The sequence below is a fragment of the Podarcis melisellensis genome (genome assembly GCF_964234715.1).
Source record: "Podarcis melisellensis genome assembly, chromosome: 2".
Taxonomy (NCBI): domain Eukaryota; kingdom Metazoa; phylum Chordata; class Lepidosauria; order Squamata; family Lacertidae; genus Podarcis; species Podarcis melisellensis.
The window spans coordinates 100,156,015-100,170,195 of NC_138529.1; the positions used below are offsets into that span (position 1 = coordinate 100,156,015).

Here is a 14,181-nt window from a genome sequence, read left to right on the forward strand (position 1 = left end):
TGTTAGGGTCTACAGTTTACCCTGAATTCAGTGTGAATATCTTAGAACAGGGGTAGCCAACCTGGTACTCTCCAGATGTTGCGTATGAGAATTTCCATCAGCCATAGACAGAATGGCCAATGGTCAGGAATGATGGAGGTTGCAGTCTACAATATCTGGATGGCACCATGTTGCCTACTCCTGCCTTAGAAGATGACATTGTGTCCCAACCAGTGACGAATGCTGGCAGAGAAAGAGCCCTGGAGCAGATGGAAATGTGGGCTCGCTCTCTTGTTCTTCTAATCAGTTTTGGAGTTCATATACCAGAAGCCCACAGTTCCAGGAGAAATACCACCAGAGTCATGGGAAGAATACAGATTCTATTCCTGTGCCATAGTCCACAAATCCATTAGATATTCTGGGAAGGTGCAGATAAATTATGACTGCCACTTCACTGCTCACTAAGAATCAGTATGCCAACAACTCACTGCGTGTTTCTGTCTTTCTACACAACCAATCAACTAGGATAACAACTGATTAGGCACCTGCAGTAATTTAATGGAAATGACAACATACTGCTCAGCTGTTTCGTAAGATGCCCGTCCATAGAGGTACACTGCAACAGTAAACAGTAATTTTGCATGTTCTGTTGTTCAAGAAGATAAGGACAGGCAGATATTATTTCTCATTGGCATTTGAGAAAGAGAGGTTGATATCCCTGAGGGGTGACTGGTGCAAAAGCGCTAAAGTTTTTCTTTCCTTTCGAAAAAGCTCACTGGATAGACTTTGCCTTCACAGTAGGGCAGCACAGAACTGGGACATTTTGCAGGGATGCTGATAGAACACAACAGGTTTCCTCCCTCCCACTGTCTTCCCCCAACTTCTTTCCCAGGCGTCTTTGCATACTGTGGATTATGGAGCTGTTAAAGGAGACATCAACTATGCTTTGCATTGAAATACGGCCATAATATGTAGTTAAGTGGCCCAGTTCTTGCTCCCTGCTGTGATACATCATTAATATAAAGTATGTGGAGTTAAATAACTTACAAAGCTCTGGTTATCCGGAAGCATGACAATGATCTGTGCGTTGTGATCCCAGATCATTCTCCAGAAATCTTTAGTCGTGTGTGGCAGGGGATGCTGTGTAATGATGAACTCGTTGCTCCGATAGTAACCCTTTTAAAGCAAGAACCAAATGCAGTTACTCAGTGCATAGAATAGTTTGGAAACTTCATGGATGAGAGCAGACAATACAAGTTTATTAGACTGCTAAATTTTCAAAGCTCCCTGCTGTGCTAATTTATCCTAAAACAATACTGGAGAATATATAAATGAAAAATAAACTCTATAAACATGTTTCACTTAACTGAATAGTTTCCACCAGGAACGGCAACCCACTGAGTGTAGAGGACCACAGTGGAAACAACTAAGATGAGCTGCAACTAATATTTGTTTACCCTAATTAAAAATAATGGATTCAGCACAGTTATTAGATATATTGCCTTCCTTCTGTGATGCCACTTGTTCTAGTTTCTGGTACAGCAAATGTCACTTCAGATGTTTTAAAAAAATTCCTCCAGTAGAATGACACTGTCAATGACAAAATATGCAAATGACACACAATATGCAACTATGAAGAATATGACTGGCCAATGTAGGGCATGGCCCATCCCTCCTGCACAGCAGCTCACAGAGCAGTGCAAGCAGGGCAGGATCTCCACAGGACTGAATGAGCTTTTTAACTACACCCTAGTTCTTGGCTGGGACATATACCCATTGCAGCATGCTGGTTACTACCTGGAATGGGAGATGTGCTGGGCTCCTCTCATTCTACATAATAGCTGGCATGCTTTAGCGAACATCTGCCCAGTCAAGGGCTGGCAAGGGAATCAGAGTTAGAAGACTCAATTGAAGCTCTGTGGTGATCTCATCCCATGAGCTGTGCATGCAGGAGAGGATGAATTGTGTCCCTAATTCCCTAAGTTATAAAAAATGAATTTCTTTTAATTCTAAGCAGCAGTGTATAATGTTTGTTGCACACAGTGGCTGTTCTTTGAAAAAAAGAATCACCTCATTGAAAAAGGAAACACAAGAGCTATTTGCAACAATAGATAAAACCAACTGAACAATTTTATATTCGGTTACTTTCTGTTGATTTTCTTACCATAATATAAGAGGCATTAATGTAATCAGTTCCTTTCATTCCAGGTAATGGTGCCAGTCCCACCCTTGCTCGTTCAGCTGTAAACAAACAAATGAACAGACGAAAAGCCCATATCAAACAAAACTCACAATCTTAGCACAGCTATCATAACACAACTCCTATTTCTCCCAGGGCCAGACCCAGTATCATAAAATTTGCTGAGCTCATGTAGGAGATAAAGCTATAAAAATGATAAAATGAAATGTTTGCACAAGGATATAATTTCAGCAATAAAATTTTACTACTTTCTGCTATCCCCAGATGCCAAATAATAGTTAATAGCGAATTCCCTCTCCACTATGAAATTCACCCAGGGCCTTGGGCCAGATACTCCCAGCCTAATTTACATCACAAGTTTGTTGTGAGGATAAATAAGTCAGGACTATGTGCCTTGAGCTCCTTGGAGAAAGGGCAGAGGATGAAAATGTAATAAATGAAATAAAGATTTGATGATGATCAGATCATTTATGGGCAACTGCACACAACTTCATTTGATTTATTTTTGCTGCTCTCATCCCTTCCCAAAAGTAGCGACAGCAACAGCCACTTCCCTAACTTCAGGGCAAGTCAGCAGCTATCCTCTGAGAACCACATTAATTGAAGTTAACTACCACAGAATGCACACACACAGCAGTGGATTTATCAAGACCAGGCATGTCCAAAGTCTGTTTCGAGGGCCTAATCCAGCCCGCTGGTCGGTTTAATCCAGCCCCTATGGCAGTTTATTTCCTGGGGTAAAATCCTAAAAAAATCTCTTCAATTCTAAATTCAACCCTAAAAATGCTCAAGAACTTTGGGGTAAAAATCCTAAAAAAGGTCAACAACTTTGGTCAACAAATCTGGCCCTCTTTGAAAAAGGTTTGGATACCAATGACTGCAGAGATAGCCACGCTTAGCAATTCTTTTGAGGCATGAGCATTAAAAAATTCAGCAAAGCAGATAGGCAAAAATACTTGGATTTCAGCTGCTTTAGGCCACTGGTGTCAATGACCCCAGATCAGTTTTGCCTCCCAGCCATTGAAGCACTTCTAAGGATCAACTTAATATTTCAGATGTAATATTTTTATTGTAGGACTGACACGGACAAATCATCCTTAATGATGCATACCCCATTTACTTATTTAGATTTATTCACCCATTGGCATGAAGAATTGGGGTGAATTACAACACTTTGAAAACCAATGCCATAAATATTTGGGACCTGCAACAAAAAGTTGCAGCGTGTAGACCTCCTGTTCAGTGTCCCAGCCAGCCATGCTCTCCTTCACAATACTCTGTTCCATTCCCACGCCTACCTCGTTTTTCATCTCCCCACCAACAAACAGCATTATATGGCTATTGAGCATGGGCAGAATGCATTGAGCTGTTCGTGGGGGGGGGGGAGTCTTTTCCCTTAGGATTTTTTCTTCCCTAAAATTATTTTGCACTTCTGAAAGTGCTGCTAATTGAATTTCTGCAGGAAAAGACAACTGAAAATTCCTGGAAGCTGTATTAAGTTCCCTGAAAATATCTGAAAATATTAAACTCTTATACTTTCACTTGGTTCAAAACTTATTTGTATTTATGCCTTGGAATGCATTAACATGCATCCAGCATCAGGAGCCACAAATCAGATTTATATTTAAAAAGAACTCTGACCCCATAGCACAAAACAATCCAATTGAGGGCCCACAGCACTTCATGCAAACACAATTCAGAATTTAGCACAAGGAAATTATTCAGCACAACAATCAGACTTTAAGATGTGATCTTACATGGCACAACTGATGAGTTCCTGTTCTTTTCTTTGTTGCAGTCCTTCTGAGCACTGAAGCACTCCACATACTTAGCATTGCATTGCATAACCAGCTAAAAAAATAAGCAAGAGTGATTAAGTCCTTTGCAGTTCTTTCTCTTTCTCACACACGCACACACACACACAAATATTATTTCTGGAAAAAAGTGCATCTCTGGAAGACTAAACTAAAATATGTTAAAAGCATTCAGAATGTCTAGATAACTGAACTTTCTGCCTAAAGAAAGGTACTTATACAAACACATGTTGGGCCCTCAAGTTTGTATAGGTCTCATTTATTTCACACAGGGTAAATGAAATTCCATTCCAACCTGGTTTGACAATGTCGATTTGAGTTCTGCTGAAGACATATTGCAAAGCCCCAAAGATATATGTAGGTCAGAACAGGTCTCAGGAAACAAAAAAGCTCTCTCTGTTCTTTATAAAACATCAAAACAAGACTACGCCTAAGGAATTTTTCCTCCTTGCTGCTATTGTGAACCTGAATGCTGCAGCTGAGATCAGTTATTCCTGGGCTTGCCTATTTTGCCTGCCAAGTTGACTGTGATACTTTCATGGTAAAAAGTGAGCTTACTGTGACTGCTTCTCAAGATACTTCACAGACAAAATCATCACATATTTTGTCCCACTTGGACACCACAGTTAGTGATGTTAAATTCTCAAGAATAATCTTTTGGAGAATATTCTTGAGAATATTCTTGACTAAATATTGAGAGTATTAGAGAATTTTCATTTAAAACAGAATATTCATTTTAATGCATTGAAAATGATATAATTTAATGCATTCAGAATGATATAATTTGTTAATACACATGTTTATTAATGGGTAAACTTGTTCAGATGGCAACCAAAAATTGTATAGATACTTTTATTCAATGGGGCAATAACGTGAATTTACATTCTTTGATTTTTTTGCACCAAACTTGAAATAGAAAATTCAACGTGAATGACTCGCCACTAACCGTATATTTAGTAAAGGAACCACAGTGAAAATATATAAGCACAAGCATACTTGTCACTTGCAAGTATCAAATAAAAAAGTAAAACATGTTTTATAGTTAAAGTTAAATCATTCTAAGGTGATGGCACTAGTAATTGTCATGCTAAGATTTGGTATAAGAAAACTCAGTAGTTAAATCATATTTTATTCTTCCATTAGAACATGTACATGTTACAGGACATGTCAAAAAATACAATGGGCATGTTAAGGTTTGATTCAAGTAAATTCAGTAATAGTCTATCTTGTGCTCCTAATAGCTCTAACACTTAATAACTGTTTTGGTGACTAAAACACAGCTTGATAAACATAACTATATGTGTACATATAAAAAAAGAAGCCATTAACATTAAATATATTATCATTATATGATAATATAACGTCAATCTCTGCTAAATGGCACCTTATACCATTGAATGTGGAGAATATTCTCCAGAGAATTTTCTAGCAGAGAATATTCTCACCTCACCTCACTAGCCACAGTTAATGCAGGTTCAATAAGTGTACACCTGGGTCCTACTTGCTCTACTTTTTATGGATAGTTTTTCACTTGTGTCACTGAAGATGTGGACAAGATCAAGGTGTTACTTTTAGTACAGAGAGCCCTTAACAGCTTGAGACCAGTTTACTTGTGAGATCGCCTTATGTTACATGTGCGCTCTCAATCGCTTCAATCTGCAGAATAGGCACCGTTACAGATGACACACAATACTCATACCACAGTTGTCACAAATCAATCTTTCAGTGTGGCGGCACCTATACTTTGAAATTCTCTGCCTATTGACACCAGGAAGGTGCTTTTGCTGTACACCTTTTGTCACTTGTTTAAAACATGTTTGTTTAGCTAAGCCTATAATGGTACATAGATGCTGATGTGTCTTAGATATATATTTTAAATATATTTAAAATTCCACCCAGTCTAATATTTCATTCTTAGGAAAGGTGCTTGAGGGTGCAATGGTGATAAACCTGCAGGATCTCTTCAATGACACAGATTATCATGATCCATTTCAGTCCCACTTTAGGCAAGATATAGGATGGAGATGGCCATGGTCACTTTTGTGGTTGACCTTTTCCAGAAGCTCACAAGGGAGTGTTCTCTGCTGGTTCTGCTGGACCTCTCAGCAGTTTTCAGCACCATCTATCATAGCATCTGAGCCAGCTGGTTGGGATAGCCTCTGATCCATTTCCAGGCTCTGAATTGAAGGATGATTATGATGTCCTAAATGGCATAGGACTGGGATATTTAAATGCCCATCTACTCCTAGGTGAACTTGCCTTACACATTAAGACAACTTCAGAGGTGTAACTAAAAGCCTTTTCATCAGACCATTCCTCCCACCCATCCGCATTGATAAAGTTCAGTTTTGGTCTGATCACTTTATCCCCCTAGTAAAGGCAGCAGGGCTGAACAAGCTAAGAATGAAGCTTACCTTGAACTGTTTCTCTAGCCAAGTCTTTCCTCCAATTCCAGGTATGAGAATGCTATTAACATAGCTATGTAGCTGGTTAGCTGAAACTTCAGTCTCTTTCCCAAGAATGGCTTCCAACAAGGCATCATGAATAAAAACATACTGCTCCTAGAATGGCAGGAAGCAAATAAAGAATGAAGAAGCAAGCCCATAGTAAGTGGAGCATAGCTTCTGTAAAGGCAACTATTATATTTGCAACAATCCCACTGTGTGAAAAGCGCTAGTTCACCTCTGAGTGAGGTTTGTACATCTACAGCTCTCAGCAGGGCCTTCTTAGTGGTGGCTTCCTGACTTTGGAATGCCTTCCCCTCTTGAAATCTGGTTGGCACCAATTTTGGTTGGTTTTGGTGCCAGCTGAAAGCTTGCCTCTTTAGCCAGATGTATTAGGACACTGATTTTTTGAGTAAGGTGTAGAGGTTATACTGATGGATTTTTTAATATTTCCAATTGTTCAAATTGGAACTGTTGCATCGCTAGTTTGATTTTATGTTCAGTGTACCCCAACCTGGACCACTTGCTTAATGAAGGGCAAGTTAAAAATGAACCAACTAAATAAAAATACTGCTTAGATAACTTTTCAGATTTTCCCCATAGTTATCTCTGTTTGCTTTTTTCTTTCTTTTGCAGCTTGCTGTTCTTCTGCTTTTTTTTTTTTTTTTTTTTTGGTATTGAATTTCCCTTTTCTTCCTGTACGCCTCAGTTCCCTTCTTTTTCTAAGACTATTTTCTCCTTTACTTTTACAAAAAAGGAAAGCGGTGGTGGTAGTGAGACTTGCATCAACTTTAATCAATTGCTGTTCACCTTTACGAAAGTTCTCTGTGTTATAAAATATACATTACCTTGGCATACTAAATGCCTTGTGGCTACTAAAGACTGTAAGCTTTTGGGTCTAGTATTTTGAAAATTCTCTGTGAAGTGCTTGGTTTATTTTAAAAGCGACACAATTGCTGAATAATAATATGACAACTACATGCATTTGCAAACTGAATTCACATAAAAACATAAGAAATGCAGTATGTAACCTATGGAGATATTCCAGTGGAAATTACACTTGGCAGACCCTCTTGCAATATTTAATTGGCAACAATAGCTTGCTGCAGTAAAAATAAATGTGTCTCTGTGTTTTACCTCTGTCTGGACGAGGTAGTTGCGCTGTGTCCTGATGTGTTTCAGGAAACCCAGGGCGTTAACTGTGCTTTTGTCTTTTATCTGTTGCAGCATACTGTCTATAACAATGTAGGTACCAGTCCTGCCAACACCAGCGCTGACAAAACAAAGTTTCAGGAGAGAGGTTAATAAAGAATTGCAATATTATGCTAATATTGATATACAGTATACGCTTCTTTACATCCACAAAGTCTCGCTCTTTAGATTTTCTATAATATGCAATGGCCAACTTTCAATTTGCTGCTAATTGCTGGGATCTTAGGTGTTTCTTTGAATCCTTGCGCAGGGAACTTTAGCTCCCAGTGAATGCAGCTTCTGGGCCAAAAAAAGGTTGGCCAGTCTTGCTCAGTATTTAAAGACAGGTCAGCTGGTAAGATTCATTTTCAGCTGGTGATACTCTCCAGGTTTGAGAGAAACAAGACTATGTGGACAAGGGCCTGGGAAACTGGGGTGCAAATCCCCGCTCAGCCAGGAAGCTCAACTTGGGCCAGTCACAGCCTCTCCGCCTAACCTACCTCTCACAGGGTTGTTGTGGGGACTAAATGAGGAGGGGGAGAATCAAGTATACCACCTTGAGCTCCTTGAAGAAAAAGGTGGGCTATGAATGCAGTAAATAAAATAATATATTAAATAAATATGTGAACATGCTAATATCGGCAAATTTAGGAAGCACATGTAGCACACACAGCTACTCTTTCCCAAAAAGGAGTCTTACATTTTGCAATCAGAATATATTAAGGAATCCCACTGATGAAAATAGGATTCATTTACTTTTGCCCTTTCTGACAATTAACCCCCCCCCCAAAAAAAAACATTCAACCTTTTAGGGGTAATTGAAAGGGGGGGAAAAATAAGCCAAAATGTAAGAATATAGCATGTTAAAACAACATTAAAAACTCTGGAAAAGTTTAAATGTCTTCATCTGATGAATTCTTTTCTGAATCTGTTGTGGGTGAAGAAAAAGTTGCAAATGTTCTTGAGCAGCTGTAGTGTGGCATAGGGCAGTTCTGGATTAAACCTATTCAGTAGAACTTGAAAGCTCTGTCCCGTATAATGACAGCAAGTGATCACAGCATAAAATCCTGCAGTGAACTGCATAATCCTCTAGAATTCAATGAAAATTGCCCAGTTCTGCTATGGATTACAGCATTATCAGATCCCACAAACTCATTCATCTGTATAAGAGAATTTCACCCAGCAATGTGCTGTGCTGTGCAGGACAGTGAATAAACTTGTATTGGACCAGAGAAATTGAAGTTCAAACTGTGGTTCAGCCAATGATTCAGCCCTATTGCAAAATGGATATAATTGATTGTAAAGTGCACGATACATATGGGAAATACTGTTATGCTCTATTTCAGTTGTATATTAATCTACAACATGTTGCACGCAAAATTAGACTGAAGTTGCCCAGCTGTACCTGCAGTGCACAACCACTGGGCCCATCTCAGCAGTCCTGGCTGCAGAGGATCTTCTTACAAACGTCAGCACTGGCAGTGCATATTCAGGCACACCCATGTCGGGCCACTGTGTGTAGTGATACTGAATGACCGTCCTTTCATTCTGTCGTCCTTTAGGGTTCCCCTAGTGAACAAGAATACATGAAACAGATACAGGAGGAAAACATATTAGTTAGGGATTGAACTGTACCATGTTCAGGTGTGAGATAAGATTTAACCAATGCCTATTCTTCTAATTAAAAAAAAAATCATTTTACCTTTTACAAATATTTTAACAAGAGAAACAAAATCTTTGCAAGTCTAATTTACCTTCCCCATCGACTTCCCTCCTTTTTGCGGTTATTTATTTTATATATTTTTATTACTGCATATCTAATTCAAATATATTTACTGATTTTCCCTTATCTTCCCCTTAATTATCTCTTATTGCGCATGTTTATATCAGTCCCACTAATGCTTTGATTTGTTTACAGTGTAACTTCAAATAGTCAATCCCCCCCATTCTATTTTAAAAAGTCTTTCTTCTTGATTTCTTATTCTTCCAGTGAGTTTCTCAATTACTTCTTTTGACTTGCTGCAAAAATATATAAATAAAATCACAATACTTTTCTACAACAACTAAATCACTGGCAGAAAGGTTGATCTTTCCTGGTTTTCCATGTCCATGTGCCCCACACCTGACATCATGTTTGGTGTAGGTGTGGGCAGGTGAAGACAGACCGGTAGCTGGATTGACTGCTTGTGCAGCTGATCCCTGCAAAAAGCAGGATTGAACTCTACACGCTTGAGCTGAAAAATAGGATTACATAGGCAAAACAACTGCCTAGCAATGACTCTCATTCTACAAGCACAGCCATTATTCAAATACCTGCCAAACTTGACCTTTCTTTGTGCACGTAGGGTAGTTGAGCATCCCCAGAACCAATTTACTAGTAGAGATATCTTCCCATGCCAGAATGAAAGCTCTTCCATTTTATGACAGGATGCCATTGTGGCACTGTGGGCTTTGGATCTTGGGGTCTCAAATTTCAGTGGGGCCCTGTGCAATGATAAAATTTGGTACCCCAAACCTCTTGTGGTCCATTCTAAAGCATAGTTGTGACATGCCCGAGGCTCCATATCCAGTGTGACCGAGCCACAAAATTGCGCTCCCCTAAATCTGCCTCTGGGGTGGGGCCCCTGGAACATTTGAGGACCTGCTGTGACTGACTGGTTACACAATATAAAGTTGCTCAACTCCGGAGTGAACTCCACTCTGTAGTTGTTTCAGTTGCAGAAGAAATATCCAATGTAAAGTGTTGGTGATGTGTTGTGGGATTGGTTTCAGTTTATGCAGTCAGCTGATGTGGACAGGGTGCTGGTGACTACATATCCGTCCATGTGTCCTCTTGTCCCCCATCCCTCCTGCCTTATTAAATCTAGGAGAGTGCATTTGACTGGCTGGGTCCAGATATTTCATCAAAGAGATATATAGCAGCTGTGTATATCACACCCAATAGCATATTTCTAGTGTCCATCCAAAAAGGGTCCAAACCACAATGCAATAACACTTCTCACCTTTTTCATTTTTGCATTCCTGACTGTGAAGCGGCGGACTGTATAGCAAGCATGTATTTTTGTGCTCTTCAATGTGACAATGATATTGCCATATTCTTCACTGTTTTCAGATGGCCAGTATTGGTCACATTTTCTCTGAGAAAAGACAAGAGTAGCATAGGATATTAGATTTTGAAGCATGCTAGAGAACACAAGACCAGCAGCATGCTAGAAAAGTCTTCCCTCCTTTCTTAGATGATTCTGGCCTGAAACCAGTATCAGCTTATGGGCCAGTTGAGAACGCAGGGAAGCGGTTGTCATCTGGAGTGCCCTGGCCCCAGTTACCTTTTCTGCCACACAGGGAGTGAGTGTGAAAAACAGAACAGCAGAACCATATTCCATCAGCAGCTGGAGTGGAAAGCTGCACCTAAAAGTTGCCTCCCCTTTGTGCCATCTCTTAGTGGAATTGCAAAAGTGAGTGCTTCTCATTTTCTTGGCCTTTTGCTGAACTTAGGTTGCAAGAGCACATTTGGTTTTGAGGGTTTTTTGGAAATTATCATTGCCTGCAATGCCTAAACATGGGAAGGTGTGGAGGGGGGATGGTACATTTTACTGGGGCCTGGAGAACTACAAGGGGGGGCAACCCAGGCTGCAACGTCATTACCGGAAGAACAACTGAGGCTACATTGCAGCCCAGAGAGACTGTGCTCATGCAGTTAAAAGAGAACTTGCAGTTTGAGGGAGAGATTTGTGCTTTTCCTATGTGACCTGCTCACTGAAGAATCATCAGTCTCAGAGTTCCTTCTGCAGAGGAAGGAAGGACGGAGAGTTGATGGGGAGGACAAAGCAGAATAGGGTTATTGATCCTAGGGCTAGAGGAGGTCAGTGCTACATGTAGGATTTGCAGGCCCAAAATATATGTGAGTAAATGTCTACTTCATAAGTATCTTCCTTAGAACTTTCCTTGTGAAACACCGCATCTCAAAAAATCTACTTTGGGAAGAGTGTGTGCAACCTCTGCTTATCTAACTAAATTAGATTTACTAAAAAGCAGCTAACTTTGGGTGCAGTGTGTGTTGCCCTGGGCAAGAACATTAAGCTACCTAATTATTTTGTCTATTGTGTGCGAACTTGCAAGGTAAATTGACTTGGGTGAGATAAGTCATGATTTCTCAATGGAAAAGGCCAGAAAAATAAATCTCTGAAGTGAATTGATCTATTTATGAAACATTTGCAGCTTGTTAGTCTTCTAAAAAAAACAACAAACCAAAATCAAAGCATGAGCAGGATAACAACTTCATTACGATCAACCAAAAAGTTACAAAATAATCAGCAAGCTTCAAATAACTCTTCTGCTACCAACAATGGCAAATAGTGTGTATATATTTGGGCCTTAGTAAAAAGGTCCTAGTGTGGACCGTGCTCAGTCAGGCAGTTATCTCAGGTGGCAGATGTGGGGTTATAAGAAGTGATGGCGGGGTGACAGAAAATGGAGTTATTTGTGCCACACAGCCTGCCCTGCACCCCTAAATTAGCCTGCTGTCCTCTGACGCAACGAGGAATGCTGACCAATTACCAGTGTTGAGGTAAGAGTCAACTGTCAATCTGGCTGGCTTCTGTACATGGAATTGTTCTTTACCCCAGGCAGCCAAATGCCTTTGGCCAGCTTTGGCCATGGTATAATTTCAGAGAGGCGCAAAGTTTAATTAAAATGGAAACTTTTCCTCGGTAACATGCAGGGGGTCTGCACTGCAAGCTTGTACTGGGCTCCCTAAAATAATGCTTGGACCATTATCCCTTTTCTTATTGCTGATAGCATGAGTGCTAGTGTTGACCTCATTTCAGTCTCTTGCCTGGCTTGTAGCATGAGGATTGGTCTTTTTAGAATGTTCTGGATCTGGCTCATTTCCTGCATTTTTGAAAAAGAACCCTCAGATTGCTCTAAGCGGCTTTGAGGTTGTGGTTGTTGCTTTTTGCTATTTGCCTGTGCTCTGGTATGTTGACTGTGAGAGTAAGTTCACCAAGGTACTGGGCATTTGTGTACTTTTGGCTACCGCTTAGGGGTGCTGAAGCTGTGTTCAGCTGGATGTTGTGATTTTTTATACTGTTCTATTAAATAAATGGTGCTTATCTACAGGGTCCTGTATCTATTCGATTGATGGTTAGGTTATTATGTATCAAATACTGTTATTTTTGTACCAAATACTGTTATGTTTATTGTATTGACTGTCTGATATACTGTTTGGTAGTGTGTTTTAATTTTTACTGATCTTGCATTTTTATATATTGTTGCTATTATTTTTGTTTAACTTCGCTATTTTGTTCATGCTGCTATTTGAAACTGCTCTGAGAAAATTTTTTATGGAATCACGGCATACATATAAGTATGGTAATACTGATGACAGAGAATTCTTCTGGTGCTCTCTCTCTTCCAAACTTGGTTTCCTAGGCCCTACTTTGTTCAATGGTATGCTGCTTTCTCAGGAACTTTCTTTGACTCCTCTTTCTCTAGGACATGATCAGCTCAGCCAGTGTCAGCCTTCTGCTTCCCCAGACCTTCTGTGACATTAGGAGAGCTCAGCCTGTCACTGCTAGAAGCAAGGCTTCAAGCATCACTACCACCACACCCATCCCCATAGTCTTACAGACCACATAATCACGGCGAGAAAAGTAGCTAGTGAAAAACTGCATTGCCCTTACTCTTCCTTTTTCCACAAGGTTTGTAATCATGATGATAATTCCAGTGTTTTGCTCCCAAATCATTCTCCAGAAATCTTCAAATGTAGACTTTAAAGGTCCTTGGGTGGCAATGTAGGCTTTCGCTTTGTTGTAACCCTTCAAAGAAAACCATAAGGCAAAGCAAGATAAAGTATCTGCATGGCAGTCATATTAATAATGTATATATTGCAGTGTGAGATGCCTTTCCTGCTGAACATTTGAGGAGTCTGGAGCTAAAGTTAGTCAACAAAACAACAGCAAAAAAACCTTCTACAAGTACTAATGGTTTCTATTTCTTCTGTAGGACGGTGTTTCTCAAAAGAGAGATGAGAGCAAAAAACAACTTACATCAACATAATTGGCATTAATGTAGTCACTGTGCTTCGAGTCTTTTCCCGGCAAAGGTCTTAGCTTCACTCTACTGTGATCATCTTCAGGAAAGATAACAAACAGGCACAAAACAGGAAAACATATTAGGAGATTAAAACTATGGATTTCTTAAAAGGACAGTTCCCTAACCAGAAAACGAATAAGCACAACTCCCATCAGCTCCAACTAGCATGGATGGCAAATGTCCAGGGCTGCTGGGAGTCCAACATCTGGAGGAAACCTTCATTGGCTCTTTTGGGGCTAAACCATTCTTTCCCTTCTTACTACTTATTAAATTTATATGCTGCCCTTCATTTGAAGATCACAAAACGTCTTCCATTCTCAACTGCACCAGTAAAATAATTTGCTGTCTAGGAAAAAAAGTGGCAGAAATGGTCAGCTAAGGGATCAAAAAGTTCTGGGTTTGTTTCTTTCCAGAGCACTTGGAAATGTGACAAACCCATTAGCAAGTCTGGGAGAGAATG

General features: G+C 39.9%; 1 protein-coding gene and 1 long non-coding RNA gene across 6 annotated transcripts in view; one reads left to right on the forward strand and one right to left on the reverse strand.

Annotated features, from left to right (window-relative positions):
• Nucleotides 1-7,734, forward strand: part of LOC309365297 — a 36,132-nt gene extending 28,398 nt beyond the window's left edge. For both annotated transcript variants that reach the window (XR_014165977.1, XR_014165978.1), the window contains exons 3-4: nucleotides 6,449-6,599; nucleotides 7,665-7,734. This is a non-coding gene — a long non-coding RNA (uncharacterized lncRNA). The remainder of the gene's footprint in view (nucleotides 1-6,448; nucleotides 6,600-7,664) is intronic.
• The window catches only part of PTPRG (protein tyrosine phosphatase receptor type G), a 521,921-nt gene that overhangs the window by 14,924 nt on the left and 492,816 nt on the right, over nucleotides 1-14,181 (reverse strand). For all 4 annotated transcript variants that reach the window (XM_081901339.1, XM_081901337.1, XM_081901336.1 and 1 more), the window contains exons 17-25: nucleotides 13,676-13,758; nucleotides 13,310-13,444; nucleotides 10,631-10,765; nucleotides 9,034-9,197; nucleotides 7,575-7,710; nucleotides 6,408-6,554; nucleotides 3,937-4,030; nucleotides 2,144-2,220; nucleotides 1,027-1,155 (exon numbers count right to left, since the gene is read on the reverse strand). In XM_081901339.1, the coding sequence (XP_081757465.1) occupies nucleotides 1,027-1,155; nucleotides 2,144-2,220; nucleotides 3,937-4,030; nucleotides 6,408-6,554; nucleotides 7,575-7,710; nucleotides 9,034-9,197; nucleotides 10,631-10,765; nucleotides 13,310-13,444; nucleotides 13,676-13,758 (1,100 nt within the window). The remainder of the gene's footprint in view (nucleotides 1-1,026; nucleotides 1,156-2,143; nucleotides 2,221-3,936; nucleotides 4,031-6,407; nucleotides 6,555-7,574; nucleotides 7,711-9,033; nucleotides 9,198-10,630; nucleotides 10,766-13,309; nucleotides 13,445-13,675; nucleotides 13,759-14,181) is intronic.